At 45.0% G+C, this 19448-nt stretch overlaps 1 protein-coding gene and 1 long non-coding RNA gene across 2 annotated transcripts; both read left to right on the forward strand.

The window, feature by feature from the left end:
• The first annotated feature begins 5437 nt into the window (after window positions 1-5437).
• On the forward strand, window positions 5438-10599 carry LOC105450610 (loricrin). Its single transcript, XM_011690544.1, has 5 exons — window positions 5438-5522; window positions 8943-9002; window positions 9132-9305; window positions 9342-10128; window positions 10443-10599. Exons 1-5 carry the CDS (start codon window positions 5438-5440, stop codon window positions 10597-10599), a joined length of 1263 nt encoding a protein of 420 aa, XP_011688846.1.
• Window positions 10600-11870: 1271 nt separating this feature from the next.
• LOC105450538 lies at window positions 11871-15637 on the forward strand. Its single transcript, XR_974468.1, has 3 exons — window positions 11871-12164; window positions 12237-12486; window positions 12634-15637. It is a non-coding gene; the product is annotated as an uncharacterized LOC105450538 (long non-coding RNA).
• Window positions 15638-19448: the final 3811 nt, after the last annotated feature.

The following is a 19448-nucleotide window of genomic DNA, read 5'->3' on the forward strand; positions in this document are numbered from 1 at the left end:
ATTATGTATATGTTACAAAGGAATTCTCTCCTCTCTTTCTGTTTTTTCCCGTATTTTTTTTAAGATAAGTTCCATATGTATTACATACTTATATTACATCCTTGTTTCTGCCAAGTATTACGTTTGAATTAAAATCTGCTTGCGTAACACATGTTGAATTTATTATAGAAGATATAGGAAAAATAAAGAAAAACGACTAGCTAATTATGATAATTAGCAATCATATGATAAAATGGAAAGTATCATCAAATAATACAATAACATTTATATCCTAAATTAGCTTCATATATATCCATCTACGGACACATAATAAATCAACGAATGATTGTTAATTAAATCCCAGCGCATTCGTGCCCTATCATGCAAGATTTAGGCAATATACATCTCTAAAAAAAAAACTACATATACGCGCGTCTGTAATATTTTCACGCTCTTAATTTGATTCTTTAAATATATAGATACGTATCTTCTATGAAACGCAATTTCTTCATAGATTCATTGCAAGTTGAAATAAATGATAATTTGACTCACGGACACGACGCGCAGCAGCGGAGTTGTGACACAATCACGTGATCGTCTGTAAAAAAAAAAAACACACAAATGTATCCAGGTTACAAAATCGCCTGAAATAATATTTCGAAAATGATCGTTATCCCGCATTGAACCTTTCACTCATTCATTTTCAAATAGAGACACTTAGTACAACAATTATATAATTTGCGTGAGACGATTAATCATTGATCGTGAGTAAACGAACAGCAATTAACAAATTGCTCACCCCATGGTTGCTCCGCTGTCACCCGACGCCTCCCCGGGCTGCCTCCTCCTCCTCCTCCTCTCTCATCTCTTCGTTGTTACCTCGTGGCACTCGCTCACTTGCAAAGACGAAGCTGATTGCACGCCGATTTTATTGAAACACGACGATCGCGCGGAGTTTTACGCGCGGCATTCCCAACGCGCGGCACTCCCGACGCGCGGCGTTAAGTTAGGTTAGGTTAGATTCGCTCACCCGCGGGGACGCTCGTTGATCACGATCGTACGCGCACTGATCCTCGAGATACGACATTCTGCCCGACGCCCCCGACAATTAGGCATATTGCGACAATTGTTATATTGCTATTTTTTGACGGAAGAACAATGCGATGGGAATACGAGCGGAGAATACGATGCGACAATACCTGCAAAGTACAAGTGCGCGTCTCGCGGAGTGACGCGGAGCAGGCAACGGTCCGACCTAGGCTGACAACGGAGCGAATCGAAAATCGCGCGGCCAACTTCACGCGTCGCTCATCGTGCGGCGAATACGATTCGAATATGTCCGAATCGCTTCTGACCGCACCTTCCTCTTCTCGCGCTTTTACTGCCAAACATATGCTGTGATTTTTATCTCGCGCATTTTGTGCATGACACAAATAGGTTAATATACATACGTGGAATATATATACTCAGAATTTGTAGCAAGTTTGCTATGGATTGTATTTTGTATATGAAAAATCACGTGGCCCTTTGTTAATTATTCGCGCGATGGATCTCACGAAACGTATCTCACATAAAATATTTCACGTGAATGCGTGTGAAAAGAGCGAACTTCTCCATCTGGTTATTGGCGATTGATGATCACAAATAAATTAATATACATGTACGTCTCAAAATTTATAGTAAGTTTCTCCATCTAGTTATTGGCGATTGATGATCACAAATAAATTAATATACATATACTCGAAATTTATAGTAAGTTTTCTATGGATTGTATAATGAAAATCGCGTGGCCCTTCGTTGATTATTCGCGCGATGGATCTCACGAAACGTATCTCACATAAAATACTTCACGTGAATGCGTGTGAAAAGAGCGAGCTTCTCCATCTAGTTATTGGCGATTGATGATCGCGTCGTTGGATATAATACGCGGTGGATCGCGTATTTTTGCGGCAGATGCCATGTCGCAATGGTCAATCAATCCCCCGGCAAAACGAGACGCATACACACACTCGAAATCGGGCCGGTCGGTGTGCGCGATCCGATCCGATCTGTATATTACCGCAACGTTGTCATAGGCGCGCATAGCTGTCCGCATCTCGATCGAGTCCGCAGCGCGCTCGCGTTATTGCTACACGGGCGATAATAAATCGCCGATTTAGCAAGCGGCGGCGTACTCTTTCAGCAATCGGTGAGAGCGTCGTCGTCGTCGTCGTCGTCGTCGTCGTCGTCGTTGTCGTCGTCGTAGGTGACGGGCCGCTCCGTTTCGCGAAGTTCGCAGCGCACAGCACGCACACCGCGCCGGGGAGAACGGATTCCTCTCCGTATATGCGCGATTTGTCATACGGGCGCGCTAATTGGACCGACCGCCAATGATGATCCGCCGCCGGGTGAAACGCCAGTCATTGGTAGCAATCGCCTGTTTACAAGTAACAACTCTTACGAGAACTCCGATTGCCAGCCGGAATTATAAACGCGATACGTCGAACCGCGAACGAGGCTGTTGAAGAGAATTTGCGAAACTCATCTCGGCGATAGACAGATCTAATCTTTCATGCCTAATTGATGTCTTCGCAAATATATATGCGGTTAATAAAAACGGGCGAGTATATATATATATCGATATTTGACGAGCAATATATATTTCATGTATTATATACGCTTAACATATATTTGATATATTCGACTTTTAATAACAACCGCATTAATAACTGTAAAGCGTTAACTAAGCAAAAAATTAGGTTTCACCCTCTTGATTTATTGTATCACTTATTAATCACAACGTCTTGTCAATCATCAATCTTTCCGACGGCGCTCGCGTGAATCTTTTTTCGTCAACGAGCGCGCGAGCGTTCCAATAGGAGATTCTCTTTTCATCATCTTGTTCCGCGTGTGCTATTAAGTTATTATACTGCGGCCTGCGTGTCGCAAGCAACGCCGATCGCCTCCGGCAGGTAGGAACGGGCAACGAAACGGAACCCAAATTACGAACTCCCGCTATTACAAATTATTGATTATACTTGCACGTTACGCCATTCGGCGTTTAGGGCAACGAGCGGAATACGGCACCCGCTGCGCTTACGCGAGCCGTAAAATCGCGGCGCGACGGCAAAACCCGGGGGGGGGGATCCCCGCGACGCGCGTGTAAGATAATCGCGTGCGAACGCAAGCCGGAATAAATACGCCGCCGCGCCGAGATTTACACCGGCAGCCGCGGCTATGAAAAGCGCATCTTGCGCGCGTAACGGGCACGAGATAGTTCCGAGATGGTTAAAAAGGTGGAAAAAAAAAAGGAAAAACACCGAACCGCTTCACCTCCACGCGCGCGCGTTTCCCTTTCATATACTTTCCTCGGTGAACTTTCGTTTCTTCTTTGCGTTCAATCGATCATTCCTTTATATAGTTAATGGCCTTCCTCATGCGCTAAATAACCCGATGCTTGAATAACGGCCCGCACACGCAAGGATTTTTCTCGTCGGTATTATAAACTGGCATAACTGCATTTGTATGAATTTTCTTTTTTTTAGATACAGATCGAAATGCATCCGCAGAAGCGTTGGCGTGCCGAGATTCGAGAGACATGTTCGCCGGATATTTTATGCTTTGAGCTTCACCTACTCCTCGTCCTTTTTAGGTCCGCTTGGAAATCGCACGTCGCCGCGAAACGATCTTCACGTACATCATCGGCGGTACCCGTGATTTTCGCCTTCGTATATGGATAGACGTGTCCTCGGCCTAGAAATCATGGTCATTTCCCAAATACATTTGCGAATCGTAGCGAAACGTATCGCGGACGAATCGCTGCTCGAATATATCGTCCGAATATCCCCCGGGAAACAGCATTCATACGCGATATCTCAGAAGAAACGGCATTCGTACGCGATATCTCAGAATTAATTCGCTTCGCACGATAAAATTTTTCATGTCTATCTCCATTTTTCCTTCAAAACGAAATTCTCCATCGTGCGATTGATATCTCGAGTAAAATCTCTAGCTGAGATCTAATATAGAACTCCGTTATTTTTAATGCGATTACATTATTAAGCGCCCTATAAATCGAACTAAACTTATTGCCCCCTAAATATTTTAACCGTCGAATAAAATCGATCCGCTCTCGTGATGCCAATTTGGAACGGACGGATATTGACGGCGGCGCGATCCGTTTGTATCCTCCGTAGATTTAGTTATCTAGTTCCTAGTCGACAAGTACGGCTTCTCGGGTGAAGCTAAGCGTGCGACGAATAACAAACGAGCAATTTTCGATTGCACGCTCCCTGCTTACTGATAGTCCTCATTGGGCTTACTTTTTCGGAGAAAGGACTTAGGAGAGTGGCGCGATGATTTTCGAAACTTCGCTTGGATTAGCTTGCGAAACAAACGAAGACTCATCCTGCATTCACCGTGCACTTGTTTTCATAAACATTTTATTAGCTTACTTAATATGTCATTTTTGTCAGCGTTATGTGTGAAGTATAATTTTATGAAGTTTACGAAGCTTAATTCGTGTCAAAAGCCTTCTGTCTTTCAAATATAATTTTACTCACGTAAAATAGAAAATAAATACGTATAAATTTGAAAAGAATACACAGTCATCGCATCTTTTCTTTACGCCTCGTTAAATTCGTATCTTACTCGATTTTCTCAATTTGATATCTCCGTTTCAAACAAACCGACGGAAAGCGCAACGGAATATTTTATACCCAATCTAGCCGAATCGCCCCGTCGGACTGCTTGAGCGATCACGAGAGTTCACGTGCTCGAGAGTGCTCGGGCGCAATGCTAAAACGTTACTCTCGCTGATCGCGCTCTCCTCGAGCGGAGCCAGCAGATGACACCAAGGCCAGGCGGCGCGAGATTTCTCGCAGCGCGAAGGAGAGAGAGCGAGAGAACGTCCGCGGGAGACGAAAAAAGGGTCCCCCTCGTTAACGGCCTGACCAGGGTCAATCGCGAGAGCAGAACGTCCCGTTACCCCGTTAATTCTTCGATGAGGTCCGAACAGGTCCTTCGGTCCGTCCCCACCGAGCGATTCCTCGCGCGGGGCCCCCCCGACGACAGTGTCTCGGTCTCCTTATGTGTTTTGCCCCCCTCCCTCGTCGGCATCTGCCTCCCACGTTCCCCGGGAGTCTCACCTGGCCGGTAGCATCCTCCTGCACTCCCGACGAGGACTTTCTCCGAAAGACGGCCAACTATATAAGCGAGATGCACGCTGTTTGAAGCACGTTAGACGAAATCGCACGGGTGCGTCGAGCAGGCCACGTTGTGCCGCCGCGCCCCGATTACACTCTGTTTCCATATTCGTAAGTTCACACCCTCCCCGCATATACGTGACGGGAAACGAGAGAGGGAGAGAGAGGGAGAGATAGCACCCGTTCGTATACGGAACGCAAATTCGTGCATGTGACTCGGGCGCCGAGAAACGCCGCAGAGACTTCCTCCACGAGACTTCCGATCGTCGGGGACCATGAGGCCCGCGAGAAGCTGGGCCCCGTTGGCAGTGACCGCGCTGGTCGCGACGGCTCTGCTGCTGAGGCCCATCCACGCTGATGGTAAGATCTGAGAAGAGTCCGTCATCCCAAGCAATTTATCCTTTTAAGCCTCGAGATTGCTCCTCGGACTTTTAAATTTGGAACTTATGCGACTTGTTTTTATCGGTGACGAGAAGGAACGGTCTGCAATACGGTGATATGCAGAATTCAGCTGCAATCTTGCAGCTGAAATGTGGAATTAATCTTGGACGAAGAAGCTTTCGGGGTCTGTTAAATTTTTATAACGCGAGATGGAATAACTTTGGTATAGTATTATTATTTCATTCAGATGAAACGGAATTATTTTTGCATTAAGATAAAACAGACAACTTACGCAAATATCTAATTATTGTTTAATGTTGTTCAATGGAGAGAGAGAGAGAGAGAGAGAGAGAGAGAGAAAAGAGAAGAGTATGAGATTCGACCACATTAATTTTTCGCGAGAGTAAAAGCAGTGTCTCAGGAAGATCGCGTGTCGGTATTCTGTATCAGAAAGCAGGATGAATTAATGACTTTGGAGAGAAAGAATGCTTTTATAATATTAAAGTCACGTTGCTCTTAATGCTCCTCTTTCTCACGTTTCATATAATAGCATATTAAATTCATTATAGTAAAAAAAAGAGGAAAGAACACTAAGAGGTAGAATTTCTTGTAGCTGGCACATGCTTCCAAGTAGAGTCTTCAGTAGAATACAATTTAGAAGGGGGATGCGTCGTAAGAAACGTGCTGTACGTCAACGGTAATTTCACGGTTAAAGTACGCATTACGCGAGCGCGCCATGTCACGTAACATTTTTGCACGATTTAATGAATGCCCCGCCACGACGGATCTCTAATTTGTCAGAGCTTGTCGGAAAAACTTATTAGAAAGTCCACCTTTAGTCCCCGCGACGCGTCGCGATGTTGCACTAGTGAAAAATGGAATTCACGCGACGATTTGGCAAATGTTTTCACTTTCGGCTTATTAAGTGTATTAAATTGAATTTTTTATTCGAGACTGTAGTCAACCGAATTTTAATTTTTTTTTAGAAGGAACAGACCGCGGTGAGAAATTAACTTCTTCACGACGTACTCCTTGCCGCAAAGCAAGATAATAAAATGCTCAATCGAGATAAAGGAAAAAAAACGTAAAGCTAATTGAGCGTTAAATCTTGACGATGAGATTCTCCGTGTCGCTTTCAATGTTTCTCAAGCGCAAACATGTTCAATCTCTTATTATACACATATACCTGTTTTAGTTCCGATTGAGAACGTTTCGCGATGCATTTCTCGTCTCTCGAATTGATTTAAATCTCCGATTAAGGTCCAAGCGCTCCCCATTGGCGTACTATACTTTACGCAGTTTCACGCCATCTCGGTTAATCATAACAAAAAAAACTATTTTAACAACTGGTTAGTCAAACAACGAGATATTTCCATGCCATGGATTATTCGTAATTTATTCCTCCAAGGTTTACTCGATCGGCCGAAGCGATCAGTACGTTTTTTCACTCCTCCATAATCCGTCTCGCAAGTAATGCAGGCGAATTCATGAAATTGGGACGCATGAAAAAGTAGAAACCGTGTGTGTGTGCGTGAGTGTGTGCACCGGGCCTGAAATAGTCGAGCATTAGGGCGACGTGAGTTATCGGACAGCATCTTTAAGTAAATTGCGCATGGCGTGTTGGGATCGTTGTATAAATCAGGACGATATCAGGCGCGATCTATACCGTAATCTAAACTCGAAAGCGCGCGAGCGTGCAAGCCGAAACTTCGCCGGTTGTGCGCTCTCAGTTCGCCGCGATTGTTCCGATTTCGATTTATAACACGTGTAAAACGTCACGCGCGCGCGCGCGCACACACACATACACACATGTGAATTATTGTTTCAAACGCAGCGCGCGTGTTGCAAATTGGCCGCGGCCGCAGCGGTTGTCTAATGGGAAAATGTTAACAAATTAGTTTCTCTAAAAATAAAACGATGGTGAAAAAGCGAAAAAGTTTACCTTTTATTTCGCTCTATATGTTATTCCGTCGCGCCTTTTACACATCACTCTCTTTGCTCTATTTTAAAATTTTATTTTATTTTATTTTACACCGCCTCTCCCATTTCGATTCACTTTATTTTATTCCATTCAATTTTTATATATATCGCAAATCAAATTTGCCTGCTACTTCATCTGTCATCTCTTCAATGTTGTTCAGCCGTATAAATTATTTATGTCTGTTAAGAGAGCGAAGCGAAACCTTCGATAAATCGCGTCGGGAGAAATTAAATTGGAAGAATTAAATGTCCACTTGTTTAACGGATAGATAGGTGTATAGCGAATCGCTGATCAGGGATTAATTGGCGTGCTCGCCAGGGTCTCCGTTGACCCGTTCCGATCCGGTCGTAAATGATACCTGCAGCAGCGATGAGTCTCGCGTCTTCACCTGCCGCGGCCGAGCATCACGCTCGCGCGATAAATCAATCGGACACGTTCCGGCGCATCAGCCGCGCGATGAAAGCGAGCGTGACTCAATCGGCGCCGTTAACGCCGCGCCGCGTTTGACAAACGAAAAGAAAAAATGCCGTGCACCGCTATTATTGTGAAAATCGCGTTGGCGTTTTCGACCGTACGGCACAAAGCGTCTCGTAATGACCGTCTTACGACGAATCCGCGCGATGATGATAGCGGCGCGGAGCAGATAAAGTCCCGCGATAAGGAATCGCGTCACGGTCTGATTACGACTTCCGTGGCCGCCGCGCTTTGTGGCTTAGAGCACTGCTCGACGCGAACAGTAGTTCTACCTGGCAGCGAGATTTTCCTCCTTCGCCTGCAGCGAAATGTAGACATCGCGCTCTTGAAATTGAAGCGCAATTTCGGAAATTTCAGCCCTCCTGACTACCTGTAAATTGTCTTAATTTTTGTACACGATTCAATTTTGAACTATGTACGATTTCGATTGTTTAGGGATTGTTAAAATGTTGGTAAACGGTGAATTAAAATTTCTATCAATAATACCATAATGGAAATAGGACTTAGATAGCTTTAGAAATTCCTATATGGGAAGAGAAAACGAAGTTTTAGAATTCCTACTTTGTATTGCGCCAACTTCCAATCTTGATTACTAGGAAGCCGCGTAAATGCTATTGTCGACTTTATTACTTTATCATCTTGCCGCTAATAACGTTACCGCAAACAATAAACGTCCCTCACTGATGGTAATTTCGTCGAAAGATTGCGATGTAATAAAAAGTCACCGGCAAAATATAAGAAGACACAAGTTACTTAGGGAGAGTAGTCAAATTAATTCGTAGTAATTTCTAAGATATATCAAGTACGATTCTAAAATTTCCTCGAATATAAAATTAATTAAAATGCATTAGACTTTGGCTGCGCCAGCCAAGTTGTATTTTATGTCTCCTTCTAAAATATTTTTTTAAAGATAAGAAATTTTAGATCCAGAATTTTATTTTCAGCGCCTATCTCGGGCAGTTATCTGCCACCGTCGACCAGCTATGGCACGCCTAATCTAGGAGGTGGCGGCGGCGGCAACGGCGGCGGCGGCGGCGGCGGTTATTCCGGCGGCGGCGGTGGAGGAATATCGACGAGCTACGGTGCGCCTTCAGGCGGTGGCGGTGGATTCGGCGGCGGTGGTGGCTTCGGAGGTGGTCGACCTTCCTCGACCTACGGAGCACCCGGTGGAGGTGGCGGTGGCGGTGGCGGCGGGGTGTCCGCCAGCTACGGAGCACCCCCATCCTCGAGCTACGGAGCACCCCCGTCCTCGAACTACGGAGCACCCCCGTCCTCGAGCTACGGGGCACCGTCCGGCGGCGGCGGTGGTGGCGGTTTTGGAGGTGGTGGCTTTGGCGGTGGAGCGCCTTCCAGCAGCTATGGAGCCCCATCTCGCCCCTCCGGCAGCTACGGGGCACCGTCCGTAGGACGTCCGTCTTCCACCTATGGCGCTCCTTCGGGAGGAGGCGGCGGATTCGGCGGCGGCGGTGGTTTCGGCGGCGGCGGCGGCTTCGGCGGGGGTAAACCATCCTCGACTTATGGGGCACCGTCGAATGGAGGCGGTAGACCGTCGTCAACTTATGGCGCACCTTCCAGCGGTGGCGGAGGTTTCGGCGGCGGTTTAGGTGGCGGTTTTGGAGGTGGGGCACCCTCCTCGAGCTACGGGGCGCCTTCCTCGAGCTACGGAGCGCCCTCCTCGTCATATAGCGCACCCTCCTCGAGCTACGGGGCACCGCGCGGCGGTGGTGGTGGCGGCGGAGGTGGATATTCCGGAGGTGGAGGCAAACCCTCGACCAGCTATGCAGCGCCTTCCTCGAGCTACGGAGCACCTTCTTCGAGCTACGGAGCGCCTAGTTCCGGCGGCGGTGGCGGCGGCGGCGGCGGCGGCGGCGGCTTCGGAGGAGGTGGATACTCCGGTGGCGGTGGAATATCTTCAACTTACAGTGCACCCTCGGGAGGTGGCGGTGGATATTCCGGAGGTGGCGGCGGATACTCCGGCGGTGGTGGCGGATACTCCGGCGGCGGTGGTGGATATTCCGGCGGGGGCGGCGGTGGATATTCCGGCGGTGGCGGCGGTGGATATTCTGGCGGTGGCGGCGGCGGATATTCCGGCGGTGGTGGTGGATATTCTGGCGGTGGCAGTTTCGGAGGGTAAGATATGTGACAATAAAATAAATACAAAACTATTCAGTTTTATTGTTTTGTAAAAGACATTGTCTCAATGGATTATTTTGTCCAATATCATAAATTTGCAGTTCTAATCATAAAAATGTCTGCAATAATTAAGATCCTGCTGAATTATAGCATTTATTTAATCCGGTATGCTCATTTTTTATTAATTTCGCCCAATTTTGAAATATTACTTTTACTTCTAGTTTTTTATTTCCGTATTACTTTTATCATTAATTTTTTTAAATCTACCAATCTATAGTTTTTCTCATGATTTGCTCTTGCTCTGTTCTCAGTTCTAGTGGTTACTCCGGCGGCGGTGGTGGTGGTTACTCTGGCGGTGGCGGTGGTGGTTACTCCGGCGGTGGCAGACCGTCGTCGAGTTACGGTGCTCCGCAGATACAGAACGGTGGCGGACAGAGCTACGCCAGCAATGGAGGATACCAATACTAATCCAGATATGTGTTCACCCGGCGAGACGATCTCCATGCTCAATCACGTCGGCTTCCATCAGATTTTTCCGGATTGGACGACGCAATCCGGATCTATCAAGACTCGTCATAGTTCGATCGATCAGCTTGAACGATTACGTGTTATCAGAAAACGGATTACGTCGATCCGAGAGGCCGACTTTCATTAAAAGATGATAGCCTTGATTGGTGCCTCCACAGTTACGAGGAGATATCCTGGAGACTTGATCGCTGATAACACTGTGAATAAAGATTTGAGAAGATCCAGGCATCTCGTTGCTCTCATCGAGTGTCCTTAACAATTGTATGGATACATTTGAGATCTTCCACGGGAACATTTTTTATCCGGCAGCCGACGGGAAGAAACGTGCGAGCATTGTTCGCCGCGTCGTGAAAATTCACGAAATTCGTGCTAAGATTTAACAACGATGGGTTCTCAGTCGGGAAAATTGTGAGCGAAGGAATACTCGTCCCGATGGCAGGCGCGTTCCCGCGAACGGCCGAAAGAGCATAATGTTTATTTTTTTCCCTTTTTTTAATATTATTATCACTTTCATATACCGGCTTCCAGGAAAGCGTCTGCTTGTGGAACGTTACTTCCGTCAATATCGAAGAAAAGGATCGAGGAAGAAGAAGAAAAAGAAGAAGGAAAAACGAACGAAAAAACTCGATTTTCCACATTCGGAGCCTGTAACTTATTTATTTTGTAAAGACGCTTTTTTGTACTAATAATAAAGCCGCTATACGCTGATAAGGAATCTCGTCGATTTGTCGACTTCTTGATCCCGTTCCGTTGCACTAGAAAAAAAAAGAGAAATTATCGTAATATCTTTCAGGAAATCTACACTTATTTCACGGGGGTCTTTTTAATTATAGAACCACCTTCGTGTGCTGTAAAGCTAAAGACCCGAATTTCAGATTCAATCTTCTTCTGATTTTTCCAGTCACGCAACTATTTTTTCCCCTTTTTACAAATGTGATAAAATCTCTTCGCGGTTTGACTTCGCCGATTAACTATCGCAATCTTCAACGAAACGGTGTTCGTTTTGAGAAGAGTTCGAGCCCTTTCTACACCCGAAGGAAGACGATCGACGAGCGCGAAGAGGTGCTCGGCATAAGGTTAGTCGGCCGACACGGTCGGGACGGTCGATTTATCGATTCTCGTGGCTCGGATACCGGGAGGGCATGAATAACTAAGAGCTCTCTTTCTATTCCTGCCGTCGGACGTCTAAAAGCGCGTATCGATATCGAGGGAGGGGACCTCCGTGGTCGATGGCGAGCCGTGCCCCCTGATCGCGTTGTCGGCCGGCGAAAATGGAAATGAACCGAAACGCGGGATGTTGCGAGTAGCCATCGCCGAAGGTCCCTGCAGACGTTAAAAAATTAATACGGAGATCCCGAGAGGTTTCCACTGGATATGGTCCGTAAATATTAAAATATTGCCCAGCTTCGCTCGTTTCGTTACGTCGTATTACCGATATTACGTCGTATCTTCACAAAAACACGGAACGTAAGAGGAAGATAGAAAGTCTAGCACGTATAGTAAAAGTAAGTTAACGTAACAATTTCACTGAATCCCCTTCTAACCAGCTCCGTCTAACGTCATTTAAACGAATGTAGTTACGTGCGAGTTTACGCTGCAATCGACAAATTGACACAAGTATAACGGCTCATCGATCCTTCCAGAAATTTGATCTTCTTCACCCTTCTTAAAAATTTAACCCTCTCCGAGAAGCTTAGATCTAATGTAATTCTCAACCCTTCAAATATCAGAGTTCACGCTCTTTTAAAGGAAAAGCAAAAGGTTATCGTCGGGGTTGGTATTCACAGTCGAGACTCAGCGGAGGGATCCAACAACGTGTTCTTTGAAGTTATTATTCATATAACGATCTTACTATATTTAAGTCTAATCCCTCCTCACTCGTTTGCAAATTTATAAATTCCGAGGAAGTTCTCATTTTCTCGAGCATTTCGATGCAAGAGCTTATCTTACCTGCCGCTACGTTATTCCCTTAAGGCGCCATTTGCGAAACGTTGCTTTTCCGAGTCTTCCAAGATAAATAAATCAGTTCAGCCTTGGGATCGTGTTTGAGGAAAGGAAAGCGAGGGAAGCAGAAGTTCAGGCGGTATGTACCTATCGTCGAGAGCTATCTTTAAGTTCGCCCGACCACGCCGAATTCGTCTCGAGACTACAATACGGAACACTTCCCGGCGTCGTCAAACGCCAAATATGAACCGCCCGAACATTTTTGTACACCGTTTATTTTTAACATTTACAATCAACATCTCTTTTGTTTTGTCAATTATACACGTATAATGTCATATAATACAGTAACGCTTCTGCAATACATATACATGGATATAATCCTCCGGGTGGGGATGGGGGAGGAAGGGGGAGAGCGGGTAAATCGGAGGGGGCGAGGGCACTTTGCTTTTTACATAATTGATAAGTTACTTCTACATAATTAGGTAAGTCACCCCATGCGTTTGGGACGCGCAACATTAAGTACGCAACATTTTTTTTGGTCTCCAAAGCGGGAAAGCGATCGACGATCTCGGTTTCGGTTGACGAGGATTCGTCCTCGCTAATTCTTATTCGGACTACCTCGCGACTTTGCTTTTTCCGTGACCTCCACACGTTTTTCGCACGGCACGGACTGGCCGTCGATTCGCGATTTTATTCTGCGGCGAAGACGACGTCGCTCTGACGGGGCAAAATGGACCTTTGGCAATCTCCTTGAGACTAAATTGATAAAATAGATTTTCTTTGAATTAAAAGGTATGTCGATGGCAAGATGGAAATTTGAAAATAGCTGGGGCGTATAAAGTAGATATCCGATAAAATTGTAATTTGTATTCTAAGGAACGAACAGGCTTTTATGTTGAGAAAAAGAAGTACGCGGTGTGATCCGAAAAAAGCTTTGGTTTTATACCTCAGTCATTTAAATCGCGATTCAAATTCGTAAATTCAAATAATCTATAAGATCCAAATAGCAAGGTAATGTCTTATTGACGTTAGAGACGTTATTTGATGTCACCTTGCTACTTGAGGACCGACATTTGCTAATAAAATTTCCAAAATTCGAGTCTCTCGGCGCGAAGTTGCGCGCATAAAGATCAAGGACATACTCGCGGTTGGAAAAGTGGCACGAATAGTCCCCTTTCATCCCGCCCCGAGAGCGACGAACGTGTTCGCCCCAAAGGATATATGTTGTATATACATATCTCATATAGTCTTATCTTATTACGCGCTTTCTCCTCTCCGCGACTAATTATCTAATATACGATAGAGAGCACACTTTATGATATGTATAGGTTTCTCGTTGCGTCGCCGATTACAACGTACGTTGATATGTAGATGATACGTGGCCGTCTTATGAGAGCATTTTCTCATAAGCTTTATAACGTCTACTAGTTTTCTCCCGCGCGTTCTCGACACGCGGCACCTCCACTCTTTGAATCCTTAAATTCGTATATAAAAGAAACGACCTGGAGTCGACCTCGAAGCACAAATATCTATCGAGATAAGCAAATTCATTATGACGAAACAATCGAAACGAAGTGTAGATGAATGACCGATAAATTGCTGAAAATCCACAATTTCCTCCTATCTCAATTTCCTGAGTGTAAACATCGAAGAAAACGCGCGAATACGAGAACGCAGAAGAGCGAAGGAAATCAAAGACTTACGTTTCAGATTTATCATGTAATTACGTCTTAACTATTCCCATTTAAAAACGTCAGAACTTGAAGATTCGTCCCGCGGGCTCAACAATTTAAATCCAAGACGAATAAAAAAACTCGAGAGCCCATTAAAGTCCTCCTTACCGTTCATTTAAATCGCGGAGAAATGAAGAGACGTGAAAATTCCGTATATACCACACAGTAATCGTTTAAAACGGGTCAAGACGGGCTGTCTCTCCACTTCGAACTCGCCGGAAAACTCCGACGAGTGGTGTGTCGAAAGGAGGGAAACGCGCGCGCTGCGTAGAAAAATAATTCGCGGATACTTTCGTTCGTGATACTTTCGTATATTCCTGGCGCGCGAGAAGCGAGACCGGCGATCTTCGCACGCGGCTCATTGTATCGCGATACTTTCGTGCTTCGGCAGGAATATAATAAGGATAATAATCCCGCGCGCGCGCGCGCAAGAACATCTCGTTGTCCACGAGCGTCACGGATTAGCCAGCCGGCGCGCTCGTCATCGTCTCTAATATCCGAGTGAAAGTACACGCGGAGCTCTTAGCGACGGACGGACGAACGAACGGAAATACACACGGGAGATGCACGGTACCGCGCGGCGAGAGAGGATCCACGATGCTCGGATCGCGCGCGCGAATGCTATATCCCTTCCCCTCCTTCGCAGTCACCGTATCGCGTACAGCGAGCGCGTACAGGCATCGGGCTTCTCGCGTTTCGAATCGTGCCGTCGCGTCGCACGCTCGTAATTTCACCTGCGAGCGGCGTCTTCGACTTAACGAGCGGATAATATGACCGGCGCGCTGCAGCGGGAAACCGCGGCTAGGCCACTTCCGGCAAATCGCCAAGGATCCGTAAAACCCCTCCCCCTACCTCCGCCCCGTATGGTCGAGGGGGGTATTTTCGATTCCGCTGGAGAACACCGCGGAAGAGAGGCTCGTGAACGAAGGAGATGCGCACGTGATCTTGAATGCAGAACGAAGTGACAAGCGCGATTCGAAGCCGAGTCTTGCCTCGGAAAGAAATCCGATCCGTAAAACAGTTTCCGGAAAGTGAGAAGAAAAGATGAACACGTTCGTATAATTTCTTTCCAACTGAAATTCTTGCTTCAAAATGAAACAAACGCTTTGCGAAAGTGACACACGCACACGCACGCACACATACGCACGCGCATCCATACACACTCACATACGCGCAAAGAGATAATATTTTAAATGACTTTAATGCTTTAGAATATTACATCAGGGACTTCGGTCGTGTGCAGATCGCTGCGTCTCGTTGAAGTATAAGAAGCCCTTTTAAAAATTCCTGACATTTGGACTGAAAAACACGTTTTTTTCCTCATTTTCTCGATGTGACATCAAGTTATTTAAAAGTACCTTCGTTACCAACGTTATTTGATATATCCGATGTATCGATAATAAAATTTCTGATATGTCAAACATATAAGAGTTCCATATACTTTCATATCTACTATCTGTCTACGAGATAAACGAATTAACAATCTTTGCACATTGAAAAATTTAACACGGAGGCAGGTCTTAAATGCGAGTCCATCGGCACGAGCGGGAATTCCTGATCTAACGCGGGAATAAAAACGCGTCTCTGTAAACTAGAAAAATATACTCAGCTCACACGCTACTCCAGGAATAACCGCATTCTGTGTTTGGAGAAAAATGGTTATTACGTAATTCTATTTTGCAAGCACGATGAACGAGAGGGACCGATCGATTATATTCACAATGTAAACGAAGAAAACGATCGTAAATGCGAGCGGCGATACGCTCGAAAACTTAACTTGAATTTTGCAGGATCGCCAAGTCAGACGCATATCACAATTCGCCGGGTGAGTAGGAACTAAGTACAAAAACGCCGTACTATCTACGAAATTATCTAAAGTATCTCATCCCGTCGTTTACGCAAGCAAACGTCGCGTTTCGAGATCCGAGAAGGGGTCCAAATCCTGAGTGCGCGCTTGAAATTTCGCAACATCCAGAAAACGTTTGGGACCGTTTCGATCCCGGAAACGGGAACTTGAGCGCGAAAGAAGCAATGGAATTTACGCTCCAGATTCAACGCGAGGGGTGACACAGTTCTCAAAAAATATTTCTTATTTTTTTTAATCAAATTATATATGTTACATCCCCTCCCTCTTAATACTCGGGTTTAATTACTTTTCCAATGGGGTTTGCTTAAAAATCATCAAGTTTCAGATCCCACGCCGACGACGTCAAGCCTCGAAACGCGACGTTTCTCATCCTTTGGCGGCAAATAATGATATACAGTATATGAGCAATCAGGTATAACGAGCGTTAAATATATTATATATTCTTCTAGGCGTTTTATGCGTATTGCGTATAGCGACCTCGGTATCGGTGCTATAATAATATACATATATATATTTTTTTTCTTGTGAACCACGTAACAAACGGATCCTCAAAATTAACAATGACGGCGATAACTCGTACCTGCGATATTAACACCTATGGATTTTAGTCTTCTCGTGTATGTATAACGTGTATGTATAATATATATATATATAGAGAGAGACAGAGCGGTCTATATATTTTCTTTCTTCGTCTCACTATGTCACTCACCCATCTCTCTCGCTCTTTACTGCATCTTTGCCGCACATGATTTTTATATATCATACATTTATATTATTATATACTATATGATAAACACAACGGACCTGCGTTACGGACGGTCTGCCTGACGAAGCTCCGCGGCTCACGTTTGACGCACGAATGCAGTGACGACGCCGCCATTCACGTGTCGCACGCGACGAAAAAGCTGTGCAAGAACGTAACTATGTCGTAAGTAATCGGAGATAATCGAGCAATCAAAATGATCATTTAACGCTACGATCTATTAACATCTACATTAATATCTACAAGAAACTAAGAAACTCCTTTTGAATGAAATAGCATAAAACAATTTCGATAGGCCAAAATTAACACATATTTTAAAAGTTCTCGTATATATATATATTCAACTCTTATAGCGATTAGAGTTCTTTACACTTTAACATGGTACTATACAGTTAATTCCCTATAAAAATACTGCTTGTGATATCGTTTTTTCTCATTTTTATTTCACTATCGTACTTTAAACCAGACATAAGAACGTCTAATGCCTTTAAGTTTCTCAAAAGCGAAATAAATTTTCAATCTGGCATACAGCCACTTATTTTTAACGGCCGGTAACGAGATCGGCCTCAAACGTGAGCCGCGAAGGAAACTTAAAATTCTACGACGAAAGCGGCCGTGCTAGATCATCCTCCGGTGCCACTCGGTTCTAACGATGCATCTACACAAGCGTTTCTTTTACGCTAGTACGTATAGATGAATATATGTGTGTGTGTGTGTGTTTTGTGTGTATGTGTGTGTTGTGTATGTTGTGTGTATCATGTCCCGTGTGTGTTCCTGGGCGAAGCGAGGGAAGAACGATCGATCGCAAGTACAAAAGCTTCGTTTTACCTCTTTCTCCTAACACCGACGTGGACACTCGACATTACGACGCACGTTAACTAATTATAGCGTGAACTAATTGCAGTGAGAGAGGCGATAGGAGGATGGCATACTGGATGGACGGGGTTTCTCTCTTCCAACGTGCCACGAAGGCGTGCCCGAACGATCGATATTTATCGCCGATAGTTCAAAATCAAGAAATATTTTCACGATCGTCGCTGGATATGCCGAGTGAATAATAAATTGTTGCCGAATATACTGAAATATTTTATAACCTTGTTAGAGAAGGAAGATATATCCTTTTTATAATATGACCGTCGGAGCTCTCGCGAGACTATATGTCATTTGGAATATACGATGTCATCCATTTGTCGAATAATCCATTTATAAATACATTAAGGAAATTGCCGATATTTTAATATTAAGCTGACAATTTCCGATATATATTTAGATTGGCGATAAATATTAATCGATAGCGCATATTTTATCGCGCGTTTGTGCCAAATGTGGCTATTTGATGTTTATATCATTGAGAATGAGAATTTCATATTTGCTCAGTCAAATAGGAATTTACGTTAGATGATTTTCAGATAATCACATTCGGCACGAAACGCGAAATAAAAATATGAATTAGGATACTTCAAGCACATCGCATACATCTTCTCGTCATCTCTCACTTTGCAACTTCCATTGCTAAGCTTCGAATTTCGACCCGACTGAAAAATCCTTCTGACGTTAAACGATAATTAAAGTTTAATTATCCGCACAGAGATAAAAGATCACGAAGACCAATCGTAATTTTAACGATTCCACCTCGTACGTCGTTTGACACACGCACAGGATTCGAGAGAAAGCACACGATACGCCTACGATCCCCATAGATATCCCCCATGATACAAGCCTATGTAAACACGTTGACCGCTCGATCTAATTAATTTCTAACGAAGAGAAACCACGCGCGCCGATCGATCGAGCCCTCATGGGAACCCTCGCAATCCTCGCTCGATTTTCTCAAAGTCAGGCAGATCGTTCGAATTAACACTCTCAAGCAGCTCTTTGTTAAACTCTAAATATATATAATATCTTTTTTGCATATATTATTTTCATATATATATATACTTATTTTTTATTTATATATATATATACCTCTCCAAAAAGAAAACAAGGAAATCACTAGGCCTAATTGGCGGTGCGGGGTAGGGACGTCCGGCCGTAGTACGCCCGAAGCTCCGACTTCCGGTTTGGAAACGCCACGCTTTATCCCCTTGCCGCTCGCGCGTACTTTCCCAGTCGCCCTATACTTCCTTTTTCGGTTTTTACCGTTTTTCCTCCCCGTTTTCTCGTTTATTGCTTTTTCTGAGCAGCGACGGGAATACGAACGCGAGCGGACGCGGGCAGGTACAGATTGTTACACGAGCACCAGCAGCGTGCAAACGTGCGGATATACACGCGCACACACACTCGTCACGCAGAGAGAGACAGAAGGACAGGCACGCGCACACACGTACACGCACATACACGCGCACAGATACACACGCAGACACTCATAGGTACGCGAGTACGAAAGAAACTTCGTGTCGGACTTACCGCAGGCCACCGCATTGTTGGCTCATCTCGGAGCTCCGTGGTCGTAAGGCGGGATAAGAAAGAGGAAAAGCGAAAA

The sequence above is a fragment of the Wasmannia auropunctata genome, unplaced genomic scaffold (assembly GCF_000956235.1).
Source record: "Wasmannia auropunctata unplaced genomic scaffold, wasmannia.A_1.0 LD336060.1, whole genome shotgun sequence".
NCBI classification, from domain to species: Eukaryota; Metazoa; Arthropoda; class Insecta; order Hymenoptera; family Formicidae; genus Wasmannia; species Wasmannia auropunctata.

Bases quoted from the DNA above. Each gene is read 5' to 3' on its own strand.
- LOC105450610 (XM_011690544.1), top strand. From the start codon at position 5,438: ATGAGGCCCGCGAGAAGCTGGGCCCCGTTGGCAGTGACCGCGCTGGTC. The intron at 9,306-9,341 runs GTGGCGGTTTTG...TTGGCGGTGGAG, and splicing joins ACCGTCCGGCGGCGGCGGTG to CGCCTTCCAGCAGCTATGGA. The intron at 10,129-10,442 runs GTAAGATATGTG...CTCTGTTCTCAG, and splicing joins GGCGGTGGCAGTTTCGGAGG to TTCTAGTGGTTACTCCGGCG.